Source organism: Nomascus leucogenys, chromosome 8 (genome assembly GCF_006542625.1).
Source record: "Nomascus leucogenys isolate Asia chromosome 8, Asia_NLE_v1, whole genome shotgun sequence".
In the NCBI taxonomy this organism is placed as follows: Eukaryota; Metazoa; Chordata; class Mammalia; order Primates; family Hylobatidae; genus Nomascus; species Nomascus leucogenys.
This window is the reverse complement of record NC_044388.1, coordinates 79,885,710-79,910,366: the sequence shown is the minus strand read 5'-3', so window position 1 is coordinate 79,910,366 and position 24,657 is coordinate 79,885,710. Positions and strand designations below refer to the sequence as shown.

Below are 24,657 nucleotides of genomic sequence, written 5' to 3'. Positions count from 1 at the left end.
GAGGTTTTGATATACCTTTTCCGACTTTTTCTCAGAAAAAAGTCTGAAATAGTGTAAAAGGATAAATATTGACAATTAGTGGAAACAATTTTTTTTTTTTACTTCAAGTTCTAGGGTACATGTGCACAACATGCAGGTTTGTTACATAGGTATACATGTGCCATGTTGGTTTGCTGCACCCATCAACTCGTCATTTACATTAGGTATTTCTCCTAATGCTATCCCTCCCCCAGTCCCCCACCCCATGACAGGCCCCAGTGTGTAGTGGATAAATATTGAAATATCAGTGTATCATGTCTTGCAGTTCATGAACCTGTTTCAGCTTGAGAGCGTGTGTATATGTATCTATTGGGTCATATATAAAATTTCTTAAAATTTAAAATATTCAAATAGACCATGTGAAACATATCTTATGCAACCTGCTTTCCCCCCCAGCAACACATCATGAAAGTGTGTGTGTGTGTGTGTGTGTGTGTATGTGTGTGTCTGGTTCGTTCTTTTAAGGTGTTGTACAGAATTTTGTTGCAGATTTGTACCCTGATTAATAGGTCCCTGATTAATACTTGATTAATATTTAGGTTCCCAAGTTTTTGCTATTATAAACAATAAATGTTCTTGTGCACTTCTGATTGCTTGCTTTTGCAAATGTGTCTATGTACTGGATTCAGAAGTAGAATTTCTGGGTCAAAAGTATATATATATTTTTAAAAATTTGGTAACTCCTGCCAGATTATTCTCCTGCAAGTTTTTACTATATATACTGAGACCAAAAGTTTATGAACATTTATTTTTCCAAATCCTTATCAACATTCGATATGAAACTTTAAAATCTCTGTCCATCTGAAGATTAAGAATGGTATTTCCTTATTTTAATATGCATTTCCTTAATTTTGATTGTCACATTAGGAAGATTTCATCTGGTACTGCTGGGGAAGAAGGGAGGGGAGCTGGAGGGTTACTGGAAGTATATGAATATGCTTGAGAACCCAAGAAAACCTGAAAAACTGGACCTTGGGTGCAACAGTAATGAAAGCAGTTTCTGAGCAGTTTCTTGTTTTAAAGGTCTTTATCGTTCTCTCTCTGCTGGCTCTTTTTTTCTGGGAATCTGCTCTGTTGTTTCTCTCCCAGCTGGTTTTCTATGCTTACCCATCTTGCACCCATAATAGCTGCCTCAATGGAATTTATACCCCTTCGTTTTAGCTTCAGCACCAACCACCAATTGTCATTATTTATCCTTTTACCCTATTTAAAATCTTTTGAGAGGGAATCAGGTTTGTTTCAGCTTTTGGCCAGCTCATGGATTGGCTGCTCTTCGGTTATTTACTCTTGGTCTGGTCAGCTATGTGTGATTGGATGTTGGGGTGGAGTACAAAATAATGTGATATAAAACATAGCTCAGTGGCCTACTGCACTACTACTACTGGATATGGATGGAGATTCCCCTTGTATGGGCCTTTTTTTTTTTTTTTTTTTTGAGACAGAGTCTCGCTGTCGCCCAGGCTGGAGTGCAGTGGCGCGATCTCAGCTCACTGCAGGCTCCGCCCCCCGGGGTTCACGCAATTCTCCTGCCTCAGCCTCCCGAGTAGCTGGGACTACAGGCGCCTCTCCTCATATATCTTTAATATAATTATAAATTTTCCATCTTGATAAGTATAAAACCACACCATTTTAAATGATATTTAAAAGAAAGACTTACCTTCAGCTGAAAGTGTGTGACAGGTCCCATTTTCTCATATCTTCTTTAACATTAGGTAATCATGTTAAGCAATGTTTGCCAATTTGATGAGTCAAAGTGATAGTTTGCTATTTTTTCACTGTATAACATTAGGATTAATTTCTTACATAGAAAAGCAAACCCTCATTTCAGTGCCCCTAATCATGGCTGATGTGGATGTAGTGAGGTGAGTGCCAAATGTGCTGTAGTAAGAATTACGTGAGACGCCTGAGTTTGAAGTTTCAGGCCACCACCTTTGTTTAGTAATCAGCTTGTTTAGTAGTCAACTCTCAGGTTAGAGCATTTCCTTTTCTCAACTCTGTGATAATATTTCTTTTTTTGGCTGGGCGTGGTGGCTCATGCTTGTAATCCCAGCACTTTTGGAGGCTGAGATGGGTAGTTCACTTGAGGTCAGGCATTTGAGACCAGCCTGGCCAACGTGGTGAAACCCCGTCTCTACTAAAAATACAAAAGTTAGCTGGGCATGGTGGCGCACACCTATAATCCCAGCTACTTGGGTAGCTGAGGCATGAGAATTGCTTGAACCTGGTAGGTGGAGGTTGTAGTGAGCCAAGATCATGTGTCACTCGGTCTGGGTGACACAGCAAGACTCTGTCTCAAAAAAAAAAAAAAAGATTTCTTTTTATGTAACTTGTGCTTTAGGCCAAACGGAATAGATTGAGCTTGAAATCTAATTTCTCTGTGAAGATCTTTCCTCAACTTTTGTCCCTGTTAACAGCTCTGCAGTTCTTTATCACTTTTTCTTTTTTCCTTCTGGTACTTCTCTCTTTCTACATTTTATTAAATTTGTGTACCTTATCTTTCCTAGTAGATCAATTAGATTTGGATTTTTCCCCCCAGACGGCAAGTGGGCTATATAATTAACATAGTAGGTTAGGATTAACATTGTAATAGATTAAATAAATTAGAACAGGAAATATCAATGTATCATATCTTGGCATTCATGAATCTGTTTCAGTTTGAGTGTGTATGTATGCATATCTATTGGGTCATATATAAAATTTCTTAAAATTTAAAAAATAGTATTTTAGATTATGCTCTTGAAGATAGTATGTAGTTTTATAATTTTGGCAACTCTGGTATGTCTTGAATGAGGCTATATTGTACAATATATAGCTTAATTTTTTCCTGCACATGTAATACTTTAATTTCTATATTGCTTAATTCCAAGGGTTTTGTGAGATTGGGTAACAATCTGAACACTAAGTATTATGTCTCCATTTTGTATTTTTTCAAAGATAAATTTAACACATATGTGACCCTGAAAGTACAGAATGTGAAGAGCACAACTGTAGCAGTTCGTGGTGATCAGCCTTCCTGGGAACAGGATTTCATGTTGTAAGTACTTTGCAGCAGCAGTGTGCCTACATATTTCATAATCTTTTTAAGGGAATTGCATTGGATGAAACAATGAGAAGATTTTGTGTATTTTTGAGATTTATAAAATGTACTGGCACTGTTAAATACTCTTTTGAAAACTGCGGAGTTTTAAAAATAAGTGAGGTTCATGGTACATGAAGCACAACTGCACTTTTGTTTTCTCATGGATTCGTAATTTGTTCTTAGAGATGAATGATAATGCAGGTAAACTCCCAATTGATTTGTGTTGGTGAAAAACTACATAGGCAGATTTTCTCAGTGGTCAGAATTAGAATAGAGTACAACAGACTTAGCATGACATTAAACATAACTTCATCTTTCTTTGATTCTCAGAAAGCTCTTTGAAGGAATGTGGCCGTGCATGTGAGAGACTGTATCTTCATGTGTACCTCAGTCATCTGTTTTAGAGGCTGAAGATTTCTGTGCTTATAATCCTTTTGCTTTACGGAGTAAAATGTCCTATATTCAATTAATTAAAATGAATAAATATTAGTAGAATTTCTCGTGTATGACAAAGTTTAGTATATTATGATTTTAATTAAACTTTGGCCTTAAAAACTTGATATTTCTTTCTTTTGTCCCCTTTAGTTTCAGGATTTTTTTGTTCCTGTTCTAGAAAAGGGGAGAAAAGTATAGAATATATTGAAGGACTGGGCAAATCATTTAGCTTCATAGAGCACTAGTTTCCTTATCTGTAAAGGTCTTCCTTTCTCAGAAGATTATGCTTGTTTTTTTTGGGAGTTGGAGGTGGGCATGAAGGGGCTGAATGAGAAAACGTACTGAAATTTGCTGTGAAATTTGAAACTGAACTGAAATCGATTTGCATGTTTTATAGTGCAGCTCAGAGGGACATAGGGATGGTTATTATTTTTAAGGGGAGACATTTCCAATCCTCTGGGCTCTTAATATATTGCTTTTTTTTTTTTTTTTTGAGGCAGGATCTCACTCTGTCACCCATCCTAGAGTGGTGGTATGATCATAGTTTGCTGCAGCCTCTAACTCCTGGGCTTGAGCGATCTTCTTGCCTTAGCCTCCTGAGTAATGGAAACTACAAGCATCTACCGCCACACCTTGGCTAATGTTTTTATTTTTTGTAAAGATGGGGTTTCACTACGTTGCCCAGGCTGATCTCAAATTCCTGGGCTAAAGCAATCCTCCAGCCTTGCCCTCCCAAAGCTGTGGGATTACAGGTGTGAGCTACTGCACCCAGCCTATATTGCTTCCTATAGGACCATTATTGTGATAGTTAAAGGCAAAGATTATGAGGTTTTGGGCTAGGACAATAGCAGAAGACATAGAAAAGGATGAATAGAAGGTATTCAGGAAGTAGAACCAAAAGATTTTCTTGGAAGATGGGGTGGGTAGTATGCCATTCAGTAGGATAGGGTTGTTTTTTTTTTTTTTGAGACGGAGTCTCGCTCTGTCGCCCAGGCTGGAGTGCAGTGGCCGGGTTCATGCCATTCTCCTGCCTCAGCCTCTCCGAGTAGCTGGGACTACAGGCGCCCGCCACCATGCCCGGCTAATTTTTTGTATTTTTAGTAGAGACGGGGTTTCACCGTGGTCTCGATCTCCTGACCTCGGGATCCGTCCGCCTCGGCCTCCCAAAGTGCTGGGATTACAAGCGTGAGCCACTGCGCCCGGCCAGGATAGGGATTAATATCAGTTATGGACAATCTTATATTTGAGATTCTTATAGGACAGATAGGAAGGATGAGAGGTACAGAAGATAGTTAGAAACCTAAAGCCGCACTCAGGGAAGAAGTCTGCTTTGGAGAAATATTTTGGTCAGTTGAAGCCGTAGGTGAAGATGAGAAAGCTTAGGGAGAGAATGTGTATGGTGAGAAAAGGGACTGGGATAGAAGCTGGAGAGTGGCAGCATTTAATGAGGGGACAGAGGGAACTAAAAAGGATTGAACAGAGAGGTAGGAGAGCCAGGAGATAATGGTGTCTTGGAAGCTGAGGGAGAACTGGGCTTCAAAGAGAAGGAGGCCAATGGTGTCATGTTTCTTTCTTACTGGTTGCTTCTCTCTCAAGATTATATAAGCCTCATTGATTCCCTCTCTCAGTGACAGTGATATGAGACTGAGAGCACCTCTTTCATTCTTTACACGTGCAGTGTACAGAGTCAGCTACAAATGGTTTATGAAAGTCTCTTTCCATACCAGTATGTTAGCCATAGTCCTGGCTATGGTTTATAAACCTAGCACTTCCAGTTGGCTATAACCATCATTTCCAGTTATAACTGTTCCCGTCATGTGAGGCACAGTGATCTTCTGCAGCCTCTCATCAGCATAACTAGCATTATTCTTATGTGTTTATTTTCCAATTTCCCATAGCACTTCCCCTTTCAACCCTGCTGTGATATGTGTGAATTTTCTTCTTGTCTCCCATGTTGAGATACTGTGTGAATTTTGCCCTCTCTTCTTTTACACGTGGGTTTTATTAGCTACTTTCTCTACTTTTCTGCTCTTCCTACTCTTTATTTCTCCTATCCTGTCCTGTCCTATTTTATTTATTTACTTGTTTTTTTTGGTTCACCCCTTGCAGAACTTAGTCTACTACCCTGTCCTTTTGTCACCGGAATCTCCAATGCTGATTTCCTATCTCCCGTTCTCCTTTTTCTTTCTCCATAATGTATTATGTGGCAGTATCTAATATTCATTTTGGTATTTCTTATATTATTTGTTTTTAATATTTTCATATCTTGTTTTTAGGACTAGATTGTTCATTTCTTAAGGGTAAGGTGGGCATCTTCACTATTTGTGTGAATTTGTGTAGCCCAGAGTCTGCTATACACGTGTTTATGTATATTGTTGACTGAATTAACAGAAAAGAAACTTCCCTAGGGTCCCGGGTATGAAGCATAAATAGAGCTCTCAGACCTCTCTCAGCTGGACCTGCTGAGCAAATGTAGGTGAGATGAGAAGCTTCTTATAGAATATATATATACTCATTGTTTCGGCCTTCTCCCCAGAGAGTTCTCTGAAGAACAGATTTTCTTCTTTATCTGTTCAAGTCAAGCTGTTGAAGACCTCTGGCTATTTCTTCTGTCTGTTGGCTTGAGATGCTATTTGGGAGTTGATTTGGGAATATTATGTATGTATCCCCAAGCAATTTTTCTTTTTTTTCTTTATTTTGTGGGACAGGGTCTCACTCTGTTGCCCAGGCTGGAGTGCAGTGGCACCATCTTGGCTCACTGCAGCCTTGATCTCCTGGGCTCAAATGATTTTCCTGCCTCAGCCTCCTGAGTAGCTGGGACTACAGACACACGCCACCATGTCTAGCTAATTAAAAAAATTTTTTTTGGAGACACTAGGTTTTGCCATGTTGTCTAGGCTGGTCTCAAACTCCTGGGCTCAAGTGATCTTCCCACCTCAGCCTCCCAACATACTGGGATTACAGGCGTGAGCCATTGCACCTGGCCCAAGCAATTTTTCGATTCCATATTCAAATGACGGATAAGTCCAATGGATTTGAGGATGTCACATATATTTTCCAAAACTAATTGGTTAATTAGGCTGAATTAAATTATGTGACAAAAAGCTTAGTTTCTCCACTGTGAACACTATAACTTAGTGGCTAGGCTTATTCATCTACTTTGTGGCTCTGAACAGCTCTCCAGATAGCTTAGAAGTTTTTGGACACAAAAACTGAGTCCTATATTATATTTCTTTTCCAAAGCACCAAGTCATACGTCTTGTAAGTGCTCAGGAAATGCTAATTAAATGAATAAATTAACTCAGTACATTCTATGCTGTATTATATTTATATAAAAGGGATAAATTTTCTTTGCTTTATTCATTTTCAACACGTGACATGAATTCTGTGGCTGTCATTCTACATCTCAAACTTATGATTCTGAGAACATTTATTTTATAGCACAACAGGGAACCCAAGCTTTCTCTAAAGTACAAACTTGAAGCTTCTACTTGTGATAAATAGCTGTTGTTTTCCTGAGAATGCCTTTCTGCTTTCTCTGCTGGAATTGGTCTTTTCTCATCTTTCTTGGATTACCCCTCAAGTAACCTTGTGTTTCAATAAGAGCTTTCTGGAGAATGTTTTTAGCATTAACACAAGTACTATTTGCATATTCCAGTTTAAGACTGGGATTATGTTTGAGTTAGTCCTTCCAAGCAGATATTCAAGCATGTATGATACTGCTTTTAAATAGTGCTTATCTGGCTCTTTATGGAATGATTTCTGTTCTAATTTTTTCCCCTGGTTATTATTATAGGAAAATCATTATATTTATCATTATCCCATGATAATAATTTTGCTTGTAAGTGACAGTGCCTAGCTTAATAAGGATTAATGAGTCTCCAGGGACTGAGTGGTGTGAACTAGCACACTCTAGAGCCCCTCACTTGCCTGTGACCTCGTGTTCCTATCAAACTTATATGTTTTCAGGGACCCTACTTCTACCTGGACTCCCTTTCATAAATCCCCCCCTCCCCCTGGCTTTTTTGGTGGGGATGGAGTCTGGCTCTGTCACCCAGGCTGGAGTGCAGTGGCGTGATCTTGGCTCTGCCTCCTGGGTTCAAGTGATTCTTGTGCCTCAGCTTCCCAAGTAGCTGGGATTACAGGCATGCGCCACCATGCCCAGCTAATTTTTGTATTTTTAGTAGAGACAGGGTTTTGCCATGTTGGCCAAGCTGGTCTCAAACTCCTGACCTCACATGATCCGTGCACCTCCCAAAGTGCTGGGATTACAGGCTTGAGCCACCATGCCCAGCCTCATAAATCTTGTAAAGTAGACTTACCTTTCCTAAAAGTTTTCTGTATACAATGTATAGTTTAAGTTGAAGCAGTGTTAGTTAACAATAAAACATATAAAACTGTTGCCTATGGGTGGAAATTGGCAGGCAGGCCTGGCAGTAATGTCCTTATTACTTGGCCTCATATTGTGTGAAACTGCATTAGTCTAATCATGATTGTATCTCCAAAGTGGAAAGAATGGATAAACAAAGGCATTTTTCTTTCTTTTTTCCCCCCCATCCCCACTGAGGTTTAATTGGTATATAAAAAACTGTACATAATTAATGTATATAATTTAGACATGTATATGCTTGTGTTACCATCACCATAATCAAGGTAATAAATATATTTATCACCTCTAAAAGTTTACTTGTGTCTCCTTTTTGTTGTTGTTGTTTGTGTGTGTTAAGAGCATTTAGTATGAAATCTACCCTCTTAAATTTTGAGGTGCACAATACCTTATTGTTAACTGGAGGCACTGTGTGGTACAGCAGCAGGTCTCTGGAACTTATATAACTGTAACAAAGGCAGTTTTCTATGGATACCTTACATAGGTTTCTTGGAGCCTAAAAATGGTCATGGCATTCTGGGAAATTTTGATTTTTCCTGAAGACAGGATCCTGGTGAGAAAGCATTCAAAGTTTAGGAAAACAGGAGATGTAGTTGTTTCTTTCATATTGTCTAGCTTTCCTCAAAGGGCTTTCCTCTTTCCCTTAGTGAGATTAGTCGCCTGGACCTGGGTCTAAGTGTGGAGGTATGGAACAAAGGACTGATCTGGGACACCATGGTGGGGACTGTGTGGATTGCGCTGAAGACTATTCGTCAGTCGGATGAGGTCAGTCATTGCATTGTCTGTTTGGAAGTATGGTTCCCAGCCCATACTTCTCCCCATGCTAGCTCCACTTTAGCTAATATTCATCCATGCATCTTGGATTATTCCTCCCCCTTTCTAATTAGAGGGCATGCAACCTGCCGGTTCCTAACTTCACCTGAAGGTTCAGATGATTTTATTTAAGTCTGGCCTACCCTGTGTCCTGTGACTGAACTCACAGGCTCCACAGCACCTCTTCAGCCTTATCAGGTGGATAGCCCCTTCTGAGGTATGTGTGTGTCGGTGTGTGTGTTTACTTAGGGTACTTGTGGTTTCTATGTTCTCCTCTAAGTCACTGCCCTGGAAGGAGTCCCATTAAACTTCCTCAGCCAGCTGGCTGGCTATTCTCTGCTTTGTTTCTTTTTTTTTTTTTTTTTTTTTTTTTGAGACGGAGTCTCGCTCTGTCGCCCAGGCTGGAGTGCAGTGGCGCGATCTCGGCTCACTGCAAGCTCCGCCTCCCGGGTTCACGCCATTCTCCTGCCTCAGCCTCTCCAAGTAGCTGGGACTACAGGCGCCCGCCACCACGCCCGGCTAATTTTTTTGTATTTTTAGTAGAGACGGGGTTTCACCGTGGTCTCGATCTCCTGACCTCGTGATCCGCCCGCCTCGGCCTCCCAAAGTGCTGGGATTACAAGCGTGAGCCACCGTGCCCGGCCTGCTTTGTTTCTTTGAGTTACCAATCTCCATGGAACTAGTTTTCAGTGCCCTTCTTCTGCATGTAAGCCTGACAGAGTTTAAGGAACTACCAGGCTTGGCAATTTGTATTCACATTGTCTCTATATATTATTTCTAGGATTGAACTCTTGCTTCACTTTCCTAGACTAGACCATAACTCAGCATCGTTTCCCCACTTTGGATCTGGATAAAATCTGTTATATTCCTATTTGGTGTTAACATGGACCATGAGTTTTCTCTGGGAGTGGGGAAGTTGAAGTTGTCTCTGTTTTCTGTATTTCTTTTAGTTCTAGCTAAGTCTCTACTCCCCCAGGCAGATGGGCAGTTCATTTTCATTGCTGCCCCAGTTCAGTCCTATTTAGCCAGCAATGTTAGTAGCTTTTTACTGACTAGAAACAGTGACACAGTCATTAAGAACTGTGCAAGTTATGTATTGATCCACAGATGTACTTAGTTTGAGAGTATGGTACTCCAGACATTCTGTCCTCATTAGACCTGCAGAGCTGAGCACAGTGAAAGCTGCTGTCCCCACCAAAGAGGGAAAACAGAAGCCACATGCCATGGAGGCAGGTGATGACAGCAGCATGTTTGCCTTATCAGGATGTGAATGGCCCTCAGAAGCTCAAACAAGGAACTTCAGAGAAAAAAACCTGACTCTTGAACTACGAGGGAGCCAAGAAAGATTAAACTTTAATCTTAGATCTTTGTTTCCTAGGAAGGGCCTGGGGAATGGTCCACATTGGAGGCAGAGACGTTAATGAAAGACGATGAGATCTGTGGAACTAGAAACCCAACTCCTCATAAAATTTTGCTTGATACAAGATTTGAGTTGCCTTTTGGTGAGTAAAATTTTAAAACTATTTAATAATTTTTACCATATTGTTTGGAATTGTTTGCTAGTTGTTTCATTAATGTATATTTTGTCACCTCAGCCATCTCCTTTGAGGATATTCTGTCTTCATTCACTCTCTTTCTCATAACACTTCACCCAGGGAATGGTGCAAAGTAGAATATAGAATAGTGCTCATTAAAGAATCTACACTGAAAAGCATTCTCTTCAACTCATTTAATTTTCTGTGACTATTTATTATAATGACATATGAAATATTTGCTTGTTAGATTTATTATTTTGAAAATAAACATTTATTGTCTTGAAGTGACTATATATACCTTCCAATTTGTTAATTTAAGTATTAAATAGCACTGATAAATAGAATAATAATTTAAAATGTAAATTAAATCACAATACATGCTCATGATAAAAATTCAAATAGTAAGGAAATGTACACGGAAAAGTTTATTTTCCCAGTTCCTTTAGTCTTGCATTCCCCAGTGTGAAACCACTGTTAACATTCTTGTATTTTGGTTTAGACATATGATATTTATTTTCCAAAAACTTATTTTGGCAAACTTTGGATCGTACTCTATATAATATGTATATACTGATATATAGTATTTTACAAACTACTGAGACATTTATCCTGGATATCGCTCCATGTTATACTTTAAGATCTATCTTATTCATCTGAACAGATGACTCTACCATAATTTATCCTTTTTTTTTTTTTTTCCTTTTTTTGAGATGGAGTCTTGCTCTGCCCAGGCTTTAGGACAGCGGCATGATCTTGGCTCACTGCAACCTCTGCCTCCTGGGTTCAAGTAATTCTCATGCCTCAGCCTCTCGAGTCACTGAGATTACAGGCTTGTGCTACCATACCTGGCTAATTTTTTGTATTTTTTAGTAGAGACAGGGTTTCACCGTGTTGGTCAGGCTGGTCTCAAACACCTGATCTCAAATGATCTGCCCACCTCGGCTTCCTAAAGTGCTGGAATTACAAGCGTGAGCCACCACGCCCGGCCTACCATAATTTATTTAAGTAATCCTTTATTGATTGACATGTAGGTCTTTTCAGTTTTTTTAATGTTACATACTGCTAACTAACAACTCTGTATATCTTTGTCCATTTTGAGTCTGGAATAAATTTCTTAAAGTAGAATTGCTGGATCAAAGGGTGTGTACATCATTACTTTTTATGGAATCTACTAAGTTCCTTGTCCAAAAGGTTATACCAATTTATAGTCTTATAAATTATATCTGGAGAGTGCCTGTTTCTGCACATCCTTGGCAGTCTTTTGTAGTTCCCAATTGTTAATCTTTGATTATTTTGTATGGTATCTTATTGGGGGAAGTTCAGCCCCCGATATTTCACGTGGGTCCTTTTGTATTTTCCCTAAGTGTCGGCTGGTCTGAGAAATAAAGGGAAAGAGTACAAAAGAGGGAAATTTTAAAGCTGGGTGTCCGGGGGAGACATCACATGTTGGCAGGTTCCGTGATGCCCCCCAAGCCGCAAAACCAGCAAGTTTTTATTAGTGATTTTCAAAAGGGGAGGGAGTGTACGAATAGGGTGTGGGTCACAGAGATCTCATGCTTCACAAGGTAATAAAATATCACAAGGTAAATGGAGGCAGACCGAGATCACAGGACCAGGGCGAAATTAAAATTGCTAATGAAGTTTTGGGCACACATTGTCATTGATGATACTTTATCAGGAGACAGGGTTTGAGAGCAGACAACCGGTCTGACCAAAATTTATTAGGTGGGAATTTCCTTGTCCTAATAAGCCTGGGAGCACTACAGGAGACTGGGGCTTATTTCATCCCTTATCTACAACCATAAAAGACAGACGTCCCTAAAGCAGCCATTTCAGAGGCCTCCCCTTAGGGACACATTCTCTTTCTCAGGGATGTTCCTTGCTGAGAAAAAGAATTCAGCGACATTTCTCCTATTTGCTTTTGAAAGAAGAGAAATATGGCTCTGTTCCGCCCGGCCCACAGGCAGCCAGACTTTAAGGTTATCTTCCTTGTTCCCTGAACATCGCTGTTATCCTGTTCTTTTTTCAAGGTGCCCAGATTTCATATTGTTTAAACAATTTGTGCAGTTAACGCAATCCTCACAGGGTCCTGAGGCAACATTCAACCTCAGCATACAAAGATGATGGGATTAAGAGATTAAAGACAGGCATAGGAAATCACGAGTATTGATTGGGGAAGTCATAAGTGTCCATGAAATCTTCACAATTTCTGTTCACAGATTGCAGTAAAGACAGTCATAAGAAATTATAAAAGTATTAATTTGGGGAACTAATAAATGTCCATGAAATCTTCACAATTTATGTTCTTCTGCCATGGCTTCAGCCAGTCCCTCCATTCGGGGTCCCTGACTTCCTGCAACTGTATCTTGTTTTAGTTTAGTTGATTTCTATTAGTTTTATTTTAATTTTTTAGTGTTCCTATTATTGATATTTGCATATCCTATTGTTATTGCTGTTGTTTTATGATCTCAGTGTATTTGTATCTTGTATCCTATGGTGATTTAAGCAAAAATGACATGATTTTACAGCTAGCTCAGAAAGAACTAAACTCAGAACAACTATTATTTCAGAAAAATAGAAAGGAAGTCTTTCTTGTGGGACTGTAGACCAAGCTGCAAGTGAAGGGAAAATCAACTGGAGGGAGTGGGTCTTGGTTCAAATACCACAGATATTGGCCATTTTCACCAAATTTTAGTAGATATTCTTGAATAAATGTTTTTTCTTTTGCTGTATGCACTTAGGACCATTTCCAGAGACTTTAAGTGGTTGTTTTTTTTTTTTTTTTTTTTTTTTTTTTTTGAGACGGAGTCTTGCTCTGTCGCCCAGGCTGGAGTGCGGTGGCGCAGTCTCGGCTCACTGCAAGCTCCGCCTCCCGGGTTCACGCCATTCTCCTGCCTCAGCCTCTCCGAGTAGCTGGGACTACAGGCGCCCGCCACCACGCCCGGCTAATTTTTTGTATTTTTGGTAGAGACAGGGTTTCACTGTGGTCTCGATCTCCTGACCTCGTGATCCACCCGCCTCGGCCTCCCAAAGTGCTGGGATTACAAGCGTGAGCCACCGCACCCGGCCAAGTGGTTGTTTTTTTAATGTTGTATTACTTTTTGACCGATTTCACTCACTAATTACATAGTTACAAATGTTATATAAAATAGACATTATTCTTCTACTTTTAGTGGTTGATTTTATTTAAAAATCAAGGCTGGGCATGGTGGCTCACACCTGTAATCCTAGCATTTCGGGAGGCTGAGGTGGGTGGATCATGAGGTCAGGAGTTCAAGACCAGCCTGACCAACATGGTGAAACCCCATCTCTACTAAAAATACAAAAAATTAGCTGGGCAAGGTGTCGTGCACCTGTAGTCTCAGCTACTTAGGAGGCTGAGGCAGGAGAATTGCTTGAACCCAGGAGGCATGGAGGTTACAGTGAGCCAAGATTGCACCACTGCCATCCAGCCTGGGTGACAGAGCAAGACTCTGTCTCAAAAAAAAATCAGTAATAACAAAGTAATATTTATGGTGAATTATTGTGTGTTGGTGGACATGTCACTAAGTATTTACATATGTTAGCTCAGTTAATCCTCATTTCAGTCCTTTGAGGCAGGCCCAACTATCATTTCCCACTTTAGAGATAAGCAAACTAAGACAGAGAGTATTTAAGTATTTTGGCCAGGGTCTGACTCTAGAGCCTGGGCTTTTAATTTTAACTATTTGTATAACACTTTTAACCACTTCCTGTTGGGTATTTTGATTGAAGTTTGTACTGTTATAAATAGCACTGTGATAAACATGCTTGTATCTCTCTATATTTTTTCTTCTTAAAACTATTTTTGTGGAGTGAGGCAGGAATAAATTAATAATGGTTTAAAAAGTTATCCAGTGAAAAGTCCCTTCAGAAATCCATTTTCTTCCTGTAGGCTACCACGATTAATACTTTCCTGTGTATCTTTCCAGAGTCAGTTTCTGAATATAAGCACACACACACACACATACACACACACACACACACACACACCGTGATCTTCTTTTTAAAACGCAAATGGTAGCGTTTTAAAATTCTGACACATTCCCTGTGCCTTGCTGTTTTGCACTTAATATATCTTGGTGAATCATCCCACATCAGAGCATACAGACCTGCAGCAGCAGCAGCTCCTCTTCCACCTTGCACCTCCCACTCTCCTTCTTTGTAACAGGTGCATAGTATACCATTTTATGGATGTACCATATGGATGAGAAAGCACTATACAAATTATGTTGTAGACTATTTGAAGGTGTGTGTGTGTTGTTAAATAAGACTTTGAAATATTGCTACCAGTTGTTAAAGAGCTAGTTGAAGGGAAGGAGCTGAAGTTTTGGACAGGTGGAACAAAGGAGAAAGGAAAGGGCTGTATTTGCTTTGTTCATGTGGCTACTAGAAAGTGTATCTGTTTAAATGTCTCTGAAGTTGATATGATCCATATATTGCCTGAGTGTTTCTCTTTAGTGCTGGTTAGATGGTCATACTTGATGTTTTTAAAAGGTGAGTTTTGTGGAGAAGTTGTTATAGTCAATTTAAAATATTTAGAAATGAGGATATACCATTATACCATTATTTTTTAAGAATTCAAATATTTTCACTTAGAGATTCACTTAACAAATATTTGAGCATCTAATATTTTCCAGGCATAAAACCTATGAATATTTTTTAATAGCTTCTTTTAAAAAATTTTTAATTGCGGTAAGAGACATAACTGAAAATTTAGCATCTTAACCATTTTTAAGTGTGCAGTCCACTAGTGTTAAGTACATTCACATTGTTGTGTAACAGATATCCAGAACTTTTTCACCTTGCAAAACTAAAACTCTGTTGCCATCAAACAACCTCTCATTTCCCCCTCCCCACAGCCACTGGCAACCACCATTCTTTCTTTTCAGTGAATTTGACTACTTTAGTTACCTTAGATAAGTGAAATCATACAGTATTTGTCTTTTTTTGTGATGGACTTATTTCATTTAGTGTAATGTCCTCAAAGTGTATCCATGTTATGGCATGTGGCAGGATTTTCTTCCTTTTAAGGCTGAATAATGCTCCATTGTAAATTTCTCATTTTGTTAATCCTTTCATCCATTATTGGACACTTGGGTTGCTTCAACTCTTGGCTATTGTGAATAATGCTACTAGGAACTTGGGTGTGCAAATATCTCTTTGAGATCCTGCTTTCACTTCTTTCATATGTATAATCCAAAGTGGGAGAACTATGTCACATGGTAATTCTACTTTTAATTTTTTGGGGAGAAAACCTTTGAATTTTGAGCATCTCAATATCTCAGCATGTAACTTTTCGTCTAAGCTAATCCTTTGGATGGTTTTGGTCTTGCTGAGGGGAAGGTAGTATGGTTACGTTGAAAGAATGTAGTTTTTGGAATCATACAAACCATGGTTTGAATCATGGCTCATCTCTTTATAAACTGTGACCCTGACCCCATTATTTTACCTCTCTGAGCTTCAGCTTCTTCATCTACAAAATAACAGTGGGAATAACAGTACATTGTATTGGTTTTTGTGAAGAGTAAAGAAAATGTTCATGACAACCAAACCACCAGTTAAAACTGTGCATCACTACCACCCTCTGACTTCAGTCATTAGACAGAGTAAAGTGTTATCTGCTGATGGTTTATTACCTGCTGATGTGATTTCTTTTATTTTTCTTCTTCTTTTTTTTTATGGTAGATATCCCAGAGGACGAAGCCAGATATTGGACCTACAAATGGGAGCAAATCAATGCCTTGGGAGCTGACAATGAGGTAGGAGCAGCCTTATTTGCAGTATAGAGAGATGGGGGAAAATCTCCAATGCTCTTTATAGGTTGCCCAGGGAGGGGCCCAAGAGCATGTTGTCCTGAGAATGAAATCATTTAAATTGCATTAAAGAAAAAAGGCAGCTAGAAGATTGCCTGAAATGTCACTAGAAGGTTCCATCTCCCATTTATTCTATTCTTCCCACTCTCGCATACTGTGGTACTAGTCTGGCTATAGACTCTTAGGGAGGGAGCTTGTACCAGGGAATCTGTCCTCTTTTGTTACACCTGTGAGTTGGAGGCATTTCTTTTGCTTCTACTGTCTCTCAGGTTTTTGGATATTATTCTTATTTGTGTCCTGTTTTTGAGGATGTTTAGACTATTGCATTGTTTGGTCTTGCTGGTCCTAACTTATCTCCAGAGATGAGGCTGGTGTGTATAAGAGAATGCATTCAGCTCAACCTGGGGCATCAGGATTGGAGAATGTTTTTGTTACTGCTGATGGAGGGAAAAGATGATAAATTTGTTTATTTTGGACATGTGGGCTACTAAAAAATGGGTCTGATTATAAGATATATTTTGAGTGCCAGAGGATATTTCAGCAGAAATTTTTGATAAACAATTTCATGAGATAATCTGAAGCTGAGGTTTGAATGGGGTAGGGAGCTGTAGGCATAGAGCTTCATTACTATATTAGTAACAATTGAAGTCATAGGAATGGAAAAACTTGCTCAGGTAGAGCATATGGAGACAGTATTAAAGAACAGGAACAAAATCTTGGGAAACCTTAAACATAGAATTCTGAGAAACAAAAGAGACGGAGAAAGGGCAACCTTAAAGAGAAAGAATAAGATAACCAGGAAAGATTCATGGAACAAAGAGAAAAAGAGATTCAAGGCAGAAATTCTTGACAGTATCACATGTTAAATCAAGTGAATTATGAAATAGAGCTATTGGATTTGGTGATTGATGACGAGTATACATCCATAGACTAGTACAGAAAGCCGAAATGCAGTGGTTTGATGACTGTATTTGTTTCCTACAGCTGCCATAACAAAGTACCACAAACTAGGTGACTTATAGCAACCAAAATTTGTTTTCACACAGTTCTGGAGACTGAAAGTCTGAAATTAGACTGTCAGCAGGATCAGTTCAGCTCTGTCTAGAGGCTCCGGAGGAGGAAGCATCCTGTACCCTTCTCCTGTCTGTGATGGTTGCTGGCAGTCCTTGCTGTTCCTTAGCTTGTAGATGTATCATTCTAATATCTGCCTCTGTTGTCACGTGCCTCCCTGTGTGTCTGTCTGTGTCTTCACAATGCATTCTCCTGTCTCTGTGTGTCTGTGTCTAAATTTCCATTTTTCTTGTAAGGACACCAGTGATTGAATTAATTTGATATATCTGCAGAGACCTTGTTTCTAAATAAGGTCATATTCACAGATACTTAGGGTTAGAAGTCTAACATGTCTTTTAGGACATAGTTCAACCAACAGTGAGTTAAATGAAAGATGAAGAAATGGCATTTGGGACAAGCAACATCTACTCTTTTCAGGGTTTTCTGTTACCTCCTTTATTCTTGGTAGGCTTTCTGTTATTAAGCTGTATAACTCCTCTCATGTCCACACCAACATCCTATCTTTCCTTCATTGTTGAAAGCTCCAGTCTTCCTTCTCCACTTAGTAACTCTGAGCGTTTGTGCTATCTTTGCATGTACTTTACTTTGTGTTTTTGTTCTTCCCAAGCCTGGCTGTGGAGTGGTATTCAGCCTTTCAGACTGCTATCATCTTTGTTTTCCTAGTAAAGAAGCATGTTATACTTTTCATTTTATAGGCTTTACTGTGTGTCATTATGCAGAATCGGAAGAAGGGATTAAAACAATTTAAAAACCAAATATAACTTATACAAAAATTGTGGAATTTTATAAGTTCTAATAATAATGGTTCTTGGTCTGTGGTTCCCAACTGCATATCAGATTTTTGCTTTCTGTTTTTTTTTTTTTTTTTTTAATTGTACTTTAAGTTCTAGGGTACATGTGCACAATGTGCAGGTTTGTTACATATGTATACATGTGCCATGTTGGTGTGCTGCACCCATTAACTCGTCATTTACATTAGGTATATCTCCTGATGCTATCCTTCCACTCTCCCCCAACCCCACAACAGGCCCCAGTGTGTGATGTCCCCCTTCCTGTGTCCAAGTGTTCTCATTGTTCAGTTCCCACCTATGAGTGAGAACATGCAATGTTTGGTTTTTTGTCCTTGCTATAGTTTGCTGAGAATGATGGTTTCCAGCTTCATCCATGTCCCTACAAAGGACATGAACTCATCATTTTTTATGGCTGCATAGTATTCTATGCTGTATATGTGCCACATTTTCTTAATCCAGTCTATCATTGTTGGACATTTGGGTTGGTTCCAGGTCTTTGCTATTGTGAATAGTGCTGCAATAAACATACGTGTGCATGTGTCTTTATAGCAGCATGATTTATAATCCTTTGGGTATATAACCAGTAATGGGATGGCTGGGTCAAATGGTATTTCTAGTTCTAGATCCCTGAGGAATCGCCACACTGTCGTCCACAATGGTTGAACCAGTTTCCAGTCCTACCAACAGTGTAAAAGTGTTCCTATTTCTCCACATCCTCTCCAGCACCTGTTGTTTCCTGACTTTTTAATGATCACCATTCTAAATGGTGTGAGATGGTATGTCACTGTGGTTTTGATTTGCATTTCTCTGATGGCCAGTGATGATGAGCATTTTTTCATGTGTCTGTTGGTTGCATAAATGTCTTCTTTTGAGAAGTGTCTGTTCATATCCTTCGCCCACTTGTTGATGGGATTGTTTGTTTTTTTCTTGTAAATTTGTTTGAGTTCATTGTAGATTCTGGATATTAGCCCTTTGTTAGAGGAGTAGATTGCAAAAATTTTCTCCCATTCTGTAGGCTGCCTGTTCACTCTGATGGTAGTTTCTTTTGCTGTGCAGAAGCTCTTTAGTTTAATTAGATCCCATTTGTCAATTTTGGCTTCTGTTGCCATTGCTTTTGGTGTTTTAGTCATGAAGTCCTTGCCCATGCCTATGTCCTGAGTGGTATTGCCTAGGTTTTCTTCTAGGGTTTTTATGATTTTAGGTCTAACATTTAAGTCTTTAATCCATCTTGAATTAATTTTTGTATAAGCTATAAGGAAGGGATCCAGTTTCAGCTTTCTACATATGGCTAGCCAGTTTTCCCAGCACCGTTTGTTAAATAGGGAATCCGTTTCCCATTTCTTGTTTTTGTCAGGTTTGTCAAAGATCAGATGGTTGTAGATGTGTGGTATTGTTTCTGAGGACTCTGTTCTGTTCCATTGGTCTATATCTCTGTTTTGGTACCAGTACCATGCTGTTTTGGTTACTGTAGCCTTGTAGTATAGTTTGAAGTCAGGTAGCGTGATGCCTCCAGCTTTGTTCTTTTGGCTTAGGATTGACTTGGTGATGCGAGCTCTTTTTTGGTTCCATATGAACTTTAGAGTAGTTTTTTCCAATTCTGTGAAGAAAGTCATTGGTAGCTTGGTGGGGATGGCATTGAATCTATAAATTACCTTGGGCAGTATGGCCATTTTCACAATATTCATTCTTCCTATCCATGAGCATGGAATGTTCTTCCATTTGTTTGTATCCTCTTTTATTTCTTTGAGCAGTGGTTTGTAGTTCTCCTTGAAGAGGTCCTTCACATCCCTTGTAAGTTGGATTCCTAGGTATTTTATTTTGTTTGAAGCAATTGTGAATGGGAGTTCACTCATGATTTGGCTCTCTGTTTGTCTGTTATTGGTGTATAGGAATGCTTGTGATTTTTGCACATTGATTTTGTATCCTGAGACTTTGTTGAAGTTGCTTATCAGCTTAAGGAGATTTTGGGCTGAGATGATGGGGTTTTCTAGATATACAATCATATCATCTGCAAACAGGGACAATTTGATTTCCTCTTTTCCTAATTGAATACCCTTTATTTCTTTGTCCTGCCTGATTGCCCTTGCCAGAACTTCCAACACTATGTTGAATAGGAGTGGTGGGAGAGGGCATCCCTGTCTTGTGCCAGTTTTCAAAGGGAATGCTTCCAGTTTTTGCCCATTCAGTATGATATTGGCTGTGGGTTTGTCATAAATAGCTCTTATTATTTTGAGATATGTCCCATCAGTACCTAATTTATTGAGAGTTTTTAGCATGAAGGGCTGTTGAATTTTGTTGAAGGCCTTTTCTGCATCTATTGAGATAATCATGTGGTTTTGTCTTTGGTTCTGTTTATATGCTGGATTACATTTATTGATTTGCATATGTTGAACCAGCCTTGCATCCCAGGGATGAAGCCCACTTGTTCATGGTGGATAAGCTTTTTGATGTGCTGCTGGATTCGGTTTGCCAGTATTTTATTGAGGATTTTTGCATCAATGTTCATCAGGGATATTGGTCTAAAATTCTCTGTTTTTGTTGTGTCTCTGCCAGGCTTTGCTATCAGGATGATGCTGGCCTCATAAAATGAGTTAGGGAGGATTCCCTCTTTTTCTGTTGATTGGAATAGTTTCAGAAGGAATGGTACCAGCTCCTCCTTGTACCTCTGGTAGAATTCGGCTGTGAATCTGTCTGGTCCTGGACTTTTTTTGGGTGGTAAGCTATTAATTAGTGCCTCAATTTCAGAGCCTGTTATTGGTCTATTCAGGGATTCAACTTCTTCCTGGTTTAGTCTTGGAAGGGTGTGTGTGTCGAGGAATTTATCCATTTCTTCTAGATTTTCTAGTTTATTTGCGTAGAGGTGTTTATATTATTCTCTGATGGTAGTTTGTATTTCTGTGGGATCAGTGGTGATATCCCCTTTATCATTTTTTACTGCGTCTATTTGATTCTTCTCTCTTTTCTTCTTTATTAGTCTTGCTAGCGGTCTATCAATTTTGTTGATCTTTTCAAAAAATCAACTCCTGGATTCATTGATTTTTTGAAGGGTTTTTTGTGTCTCTATCTCCTTCAGTTCTGCTCTGATCTTAGTTATTTCTTGCCTTCTGCTAGCTTTTGAATGTGTTTGCTCTTGCTTCTCTAGTTCTTTTAATTGTGATGTTAGGGTATGAATTTTAGATCTTTCCTGCTTTCTCTTGTGGGCATTTAGTGCTAAAAATTTTCCTCTACACACTGCTTTAAATGTGCACCAGAGATTCTGGTATGTTGTGTCTTTGTTCTCGTTGGTTTCAAATAACATCTTTATTTCTGCCTTCATTTCATTATGTACTCAGTAGTCATTCAGGAGCAAGTTGTTCAGTTTCCATGTAGTTGAGCGATTTTGAATGAGTGCCTTAATCCTGAGTTCTAGTTTGATTGCACTGTGGTCTAAGAGGCAGTTTGTTATAATTTCTGTTCTTTTACATTTGCTGAGGAGTGCTTTACTTCCAACTATGGTCAATTTTGGAGTAAGTGCGGTGTGGTGCTGAGAAGAATGTATATTCTGTTGATTTGGGGTGGAGAGTTCTGTAGATTTCTGTTAGGTCCACTTGGTGCAGAGCTGAGTTCAATTCCTGGATATCCTTCTTAACTTTCTGTCTCGTTGATCTGTCTAATGTTGACAGTGGGGTGTTAAAGTCTCCCATTATTATTGTGTAGGAGTCTAAGTCTCTTTGTAGGTCTCTAAGGACTTGCTTTATGAATCTGGGTGCTTCTGTATTGGGTGCATATATATTTAGGATAGTTAGCCCTTGTTGTTGAATTGATCCCTTTACCATTATGTAATGGCCTTCTTTGTCTCTTTTGATCTTTGCTGGTTTAAAGTCTGTTTTATCAGAGACTAGGATTGCAACCCTTGCCTTTTTTTGTTTTCCTTTTGCTTGGTAGATCTTCCTCCATCCCTTTATTTTGAGCCTATGTGTGTCTCTGCACATGAGATGGGTTTCCTGAATACAGCACGCTGATGGGTCTTGACTCTTTATCCAATTTGTCAGTCTGTGTCTTTTAATTGGAGCATTTAGCCCATTTACATTTAAGGTTAATATTGTTATGTGTGAATTTGATCCTGTCATTATGATGTTAGCTTGTTATTTTGCTTGTTAGTTCATGCAGTTTCTTCCTAGCCTCAATGGTCTTTACAGTTTGGCATGTTTTTGCAGTGGCTGGTACTGGTTGTTCCTTTCTATGTTTAGTGCTTCCTTGAGGAGCTCTTGTAGGGCAGGCTTGATGGTGACAAAATCTCTCAGCATTTGCTTGTCTGTAAAGTATTTTATTTCTCCTTCACTTATGAAGCTTAGTTTGGCTGGATATGGAATTCTGGGTTGCAAATTCTTTTCTTTAAGAATCTTGAATATTGGCCCCCACTCTCTTCTGGCTTGTAGAGTTTCTGCTGAGAGATCAGCTGTTAGTTAGTCTGATGGGCTTCCCTTTGTGGGTAACCCGACCTTTCTGTCTGGCTGCCCTTAACATTTTTTCCTTGGTGAATCTGACAATTATGTGTCTTGGAGTTGCTCTTCTTGAGGAGTATCTTTGTTGCCTTCTGTTTTTATTCTAGAGTATGGCACTCACTAAGTTTTCATCTTTCATCCTCTCTTCCACTGCACTGTTAATCTTTTTAGCAGTTTTATTGAAATATAATTTGTATATACCATACAGTTCACTCATTGAAAGCTTACAATTCGGTGGCTTTTAGTGTCTTCATAGTTGTGCCCTATGGATATCACCACAACTCCAAATCAGATTTTTGCCTTCTGTTTTTATTCTAGGGTATGGCATTCACTAAGTTTTTATCTTTCATCTTTCTTCCACTGTGCTGTTTATCTTTTTAGCAGCTTTGTTGAAATCTAATTTATATATACTGTACAGTTCACTCATTTAAAGCTTACAATTTAGTGGCTTTTACTAGCTTCGTAGTTGTGCCCATGGATATCACCACAATTTTGAATATTTTCATTGCCCCATAAAGCAACCCTGTGCCCTTAGCCATCAGTCTCCATTCTTCTCTATCCTCCTCAGCCCTATACAACCACTAATCAACCTTCTGTCTCTATGGACCTATTCTGCACATTTCGTATAAATGAAATTATATAACATGTGGTCCTTTGTTTTCTTTCACTTAGCATAATGTCTTCAAGGTTTCATTCATGTTTTAGCATGTAAATAAATTCCTTTTTATTGCCAAATAACATCCCTTTGTATGGATGTAGTACATTTTAAGTTCATTCATTAGTTGATGGACAGTTGGGTTGTTTCTCTACTTGTTAGCTGTTAATGGATAATGCTGCTTTGAACATTTATATACAAAATTTTGTGTGGACATATGTTTTCACTTCTCTTGGGTATAACCTGGGAGTGGAACTGCTAGATCACATGGTAACTCTGCATTTAATTGATAGGCTGCCGGACTATTTTCCAAAGTGGCTGTGACATTTTATACTCCTACCAGCAGTGTATAAGGGTTTCAATTTCTTCATATTCTTGTCAACACTTGTTACTATCTTTTTTATTATATCCATTCTTCCATTCTTATCACGTATGAAGTGGTCTCTCATTTTGGTTGCTGTTCCATTTAAAATCTTTTTTATTATGGAAATTTTGAAACATGAAAAAATATAGAATTACTCTTCCCTTTTTTGCTGGAGTATTTTAAAACCAATCCAGCCGGGTGTGGTGGCTCATGCCAGTAATCCCAGCACTTTGGGAGGCCGAGGTGAGCAGATCACTTGAGGTCAGGATTTCAAGACCAGCGTGGCCAACATGGTGAAAACCTGTCTCTACTAAAAATACAAAAATTAGCTGGGCGTGGTGGTGGGAACTTGTATTCCTACCTACTTGGGAGGCTGAGGCAGGAAAATCCCTTGAACCTGGGAGGCAGAGGCTACAGTGAGCTGAGATCACATCACTGCACTGCAGGCTGAGTGATAGAGCAAGATTCCGTATCGAAAACAAAAAACAATCCTAGGTATTATCTTGTCTCACCCATAAATATATCAATATAGATCTCTAACAGATAATGCTTTAAAAAAAAAAACTACAATGCCATTATCACACTGAACTTAATAATTTCTTAGTGTCATGCAATACCTAGTCTTTTCAATTTTCTTTATTATCTAGAAGATGTTTTTTCATAGTTGATTTTTTCATTTCAAGAGCCAGATAAAATGTGCCCATTTGGCTATAATGTCTCTTAAATCATTTTACTTTATTTTATTTTTGTATTTTTTGTAGAGATGATGTTTCACCATTTGCCCAGGCTGGTCGCAAACTTCTGGGCTCAAGCGATCTGACCGCCTTGGCCTCCCAAAGTGCTGAGTTTGCAAGCATGAGATACCAAGCTCAGCTCCTTAAATCATTTTAGTTGTAAAATCATTCACTTACCCTCATCTGTTTTGTAGACTTCTGCACATTCTGGGTTTTGCTGATTGTGTCCCCAGGTTTTATTTACCGTGTTCTTTTATCTCTCTTATTTCCTTTAAACTGAAAAGTGCATCTATTTGTTGGAAGATTAGGTTGTAGTTCATTTTTGTGATAGACGTGATGTTAAAATTCAACAGTGGATTCAAGTATCGTCAGCCCATTTCATTCATTATGATGTTTTCCCATCAGCCTTTCATCTAATGGTTTTAGCTGCAAATAA

General features: G+C 39.0%; 1 protein-coding gene across 4 annotated transcripts in view; it reads left to right on the top strand.

Moving 5' to 3' along the window:
* UNC13B (unc-13 homolog B) overlaps positions 1 to 24,657 on the top strand; it is a 236,655-nt gene that overhangs the window by 59,211 nt on the left and 152,787 nt on the right. For all 4 annotated transcript variants that reach the window (XM_030817512.1, XM_030817515.1, XM_030817516.1 and 1 more), the window contains exons 3-6: positions 2,974 to 3,073; positions 8,588 to 8,705; positions 10,132 to 10,255; positions 15,995 to 16,068. In XM_030817512.1, coding sequence (XP_030673372.1) covers positions 2,974 to 3,073; positions 8,588 to 8,705; positions 10,132 to 10,255; positions 15,995 to 16,068 — 416 coding nt within the window. The remainder of the gene's footprint in view (positions 1 to 2,973; positions 3,074 to 8,587; positions 8,706 to 10,131; positions 10,256 to 15,994; positions 16,069 to 24,657) is intronic.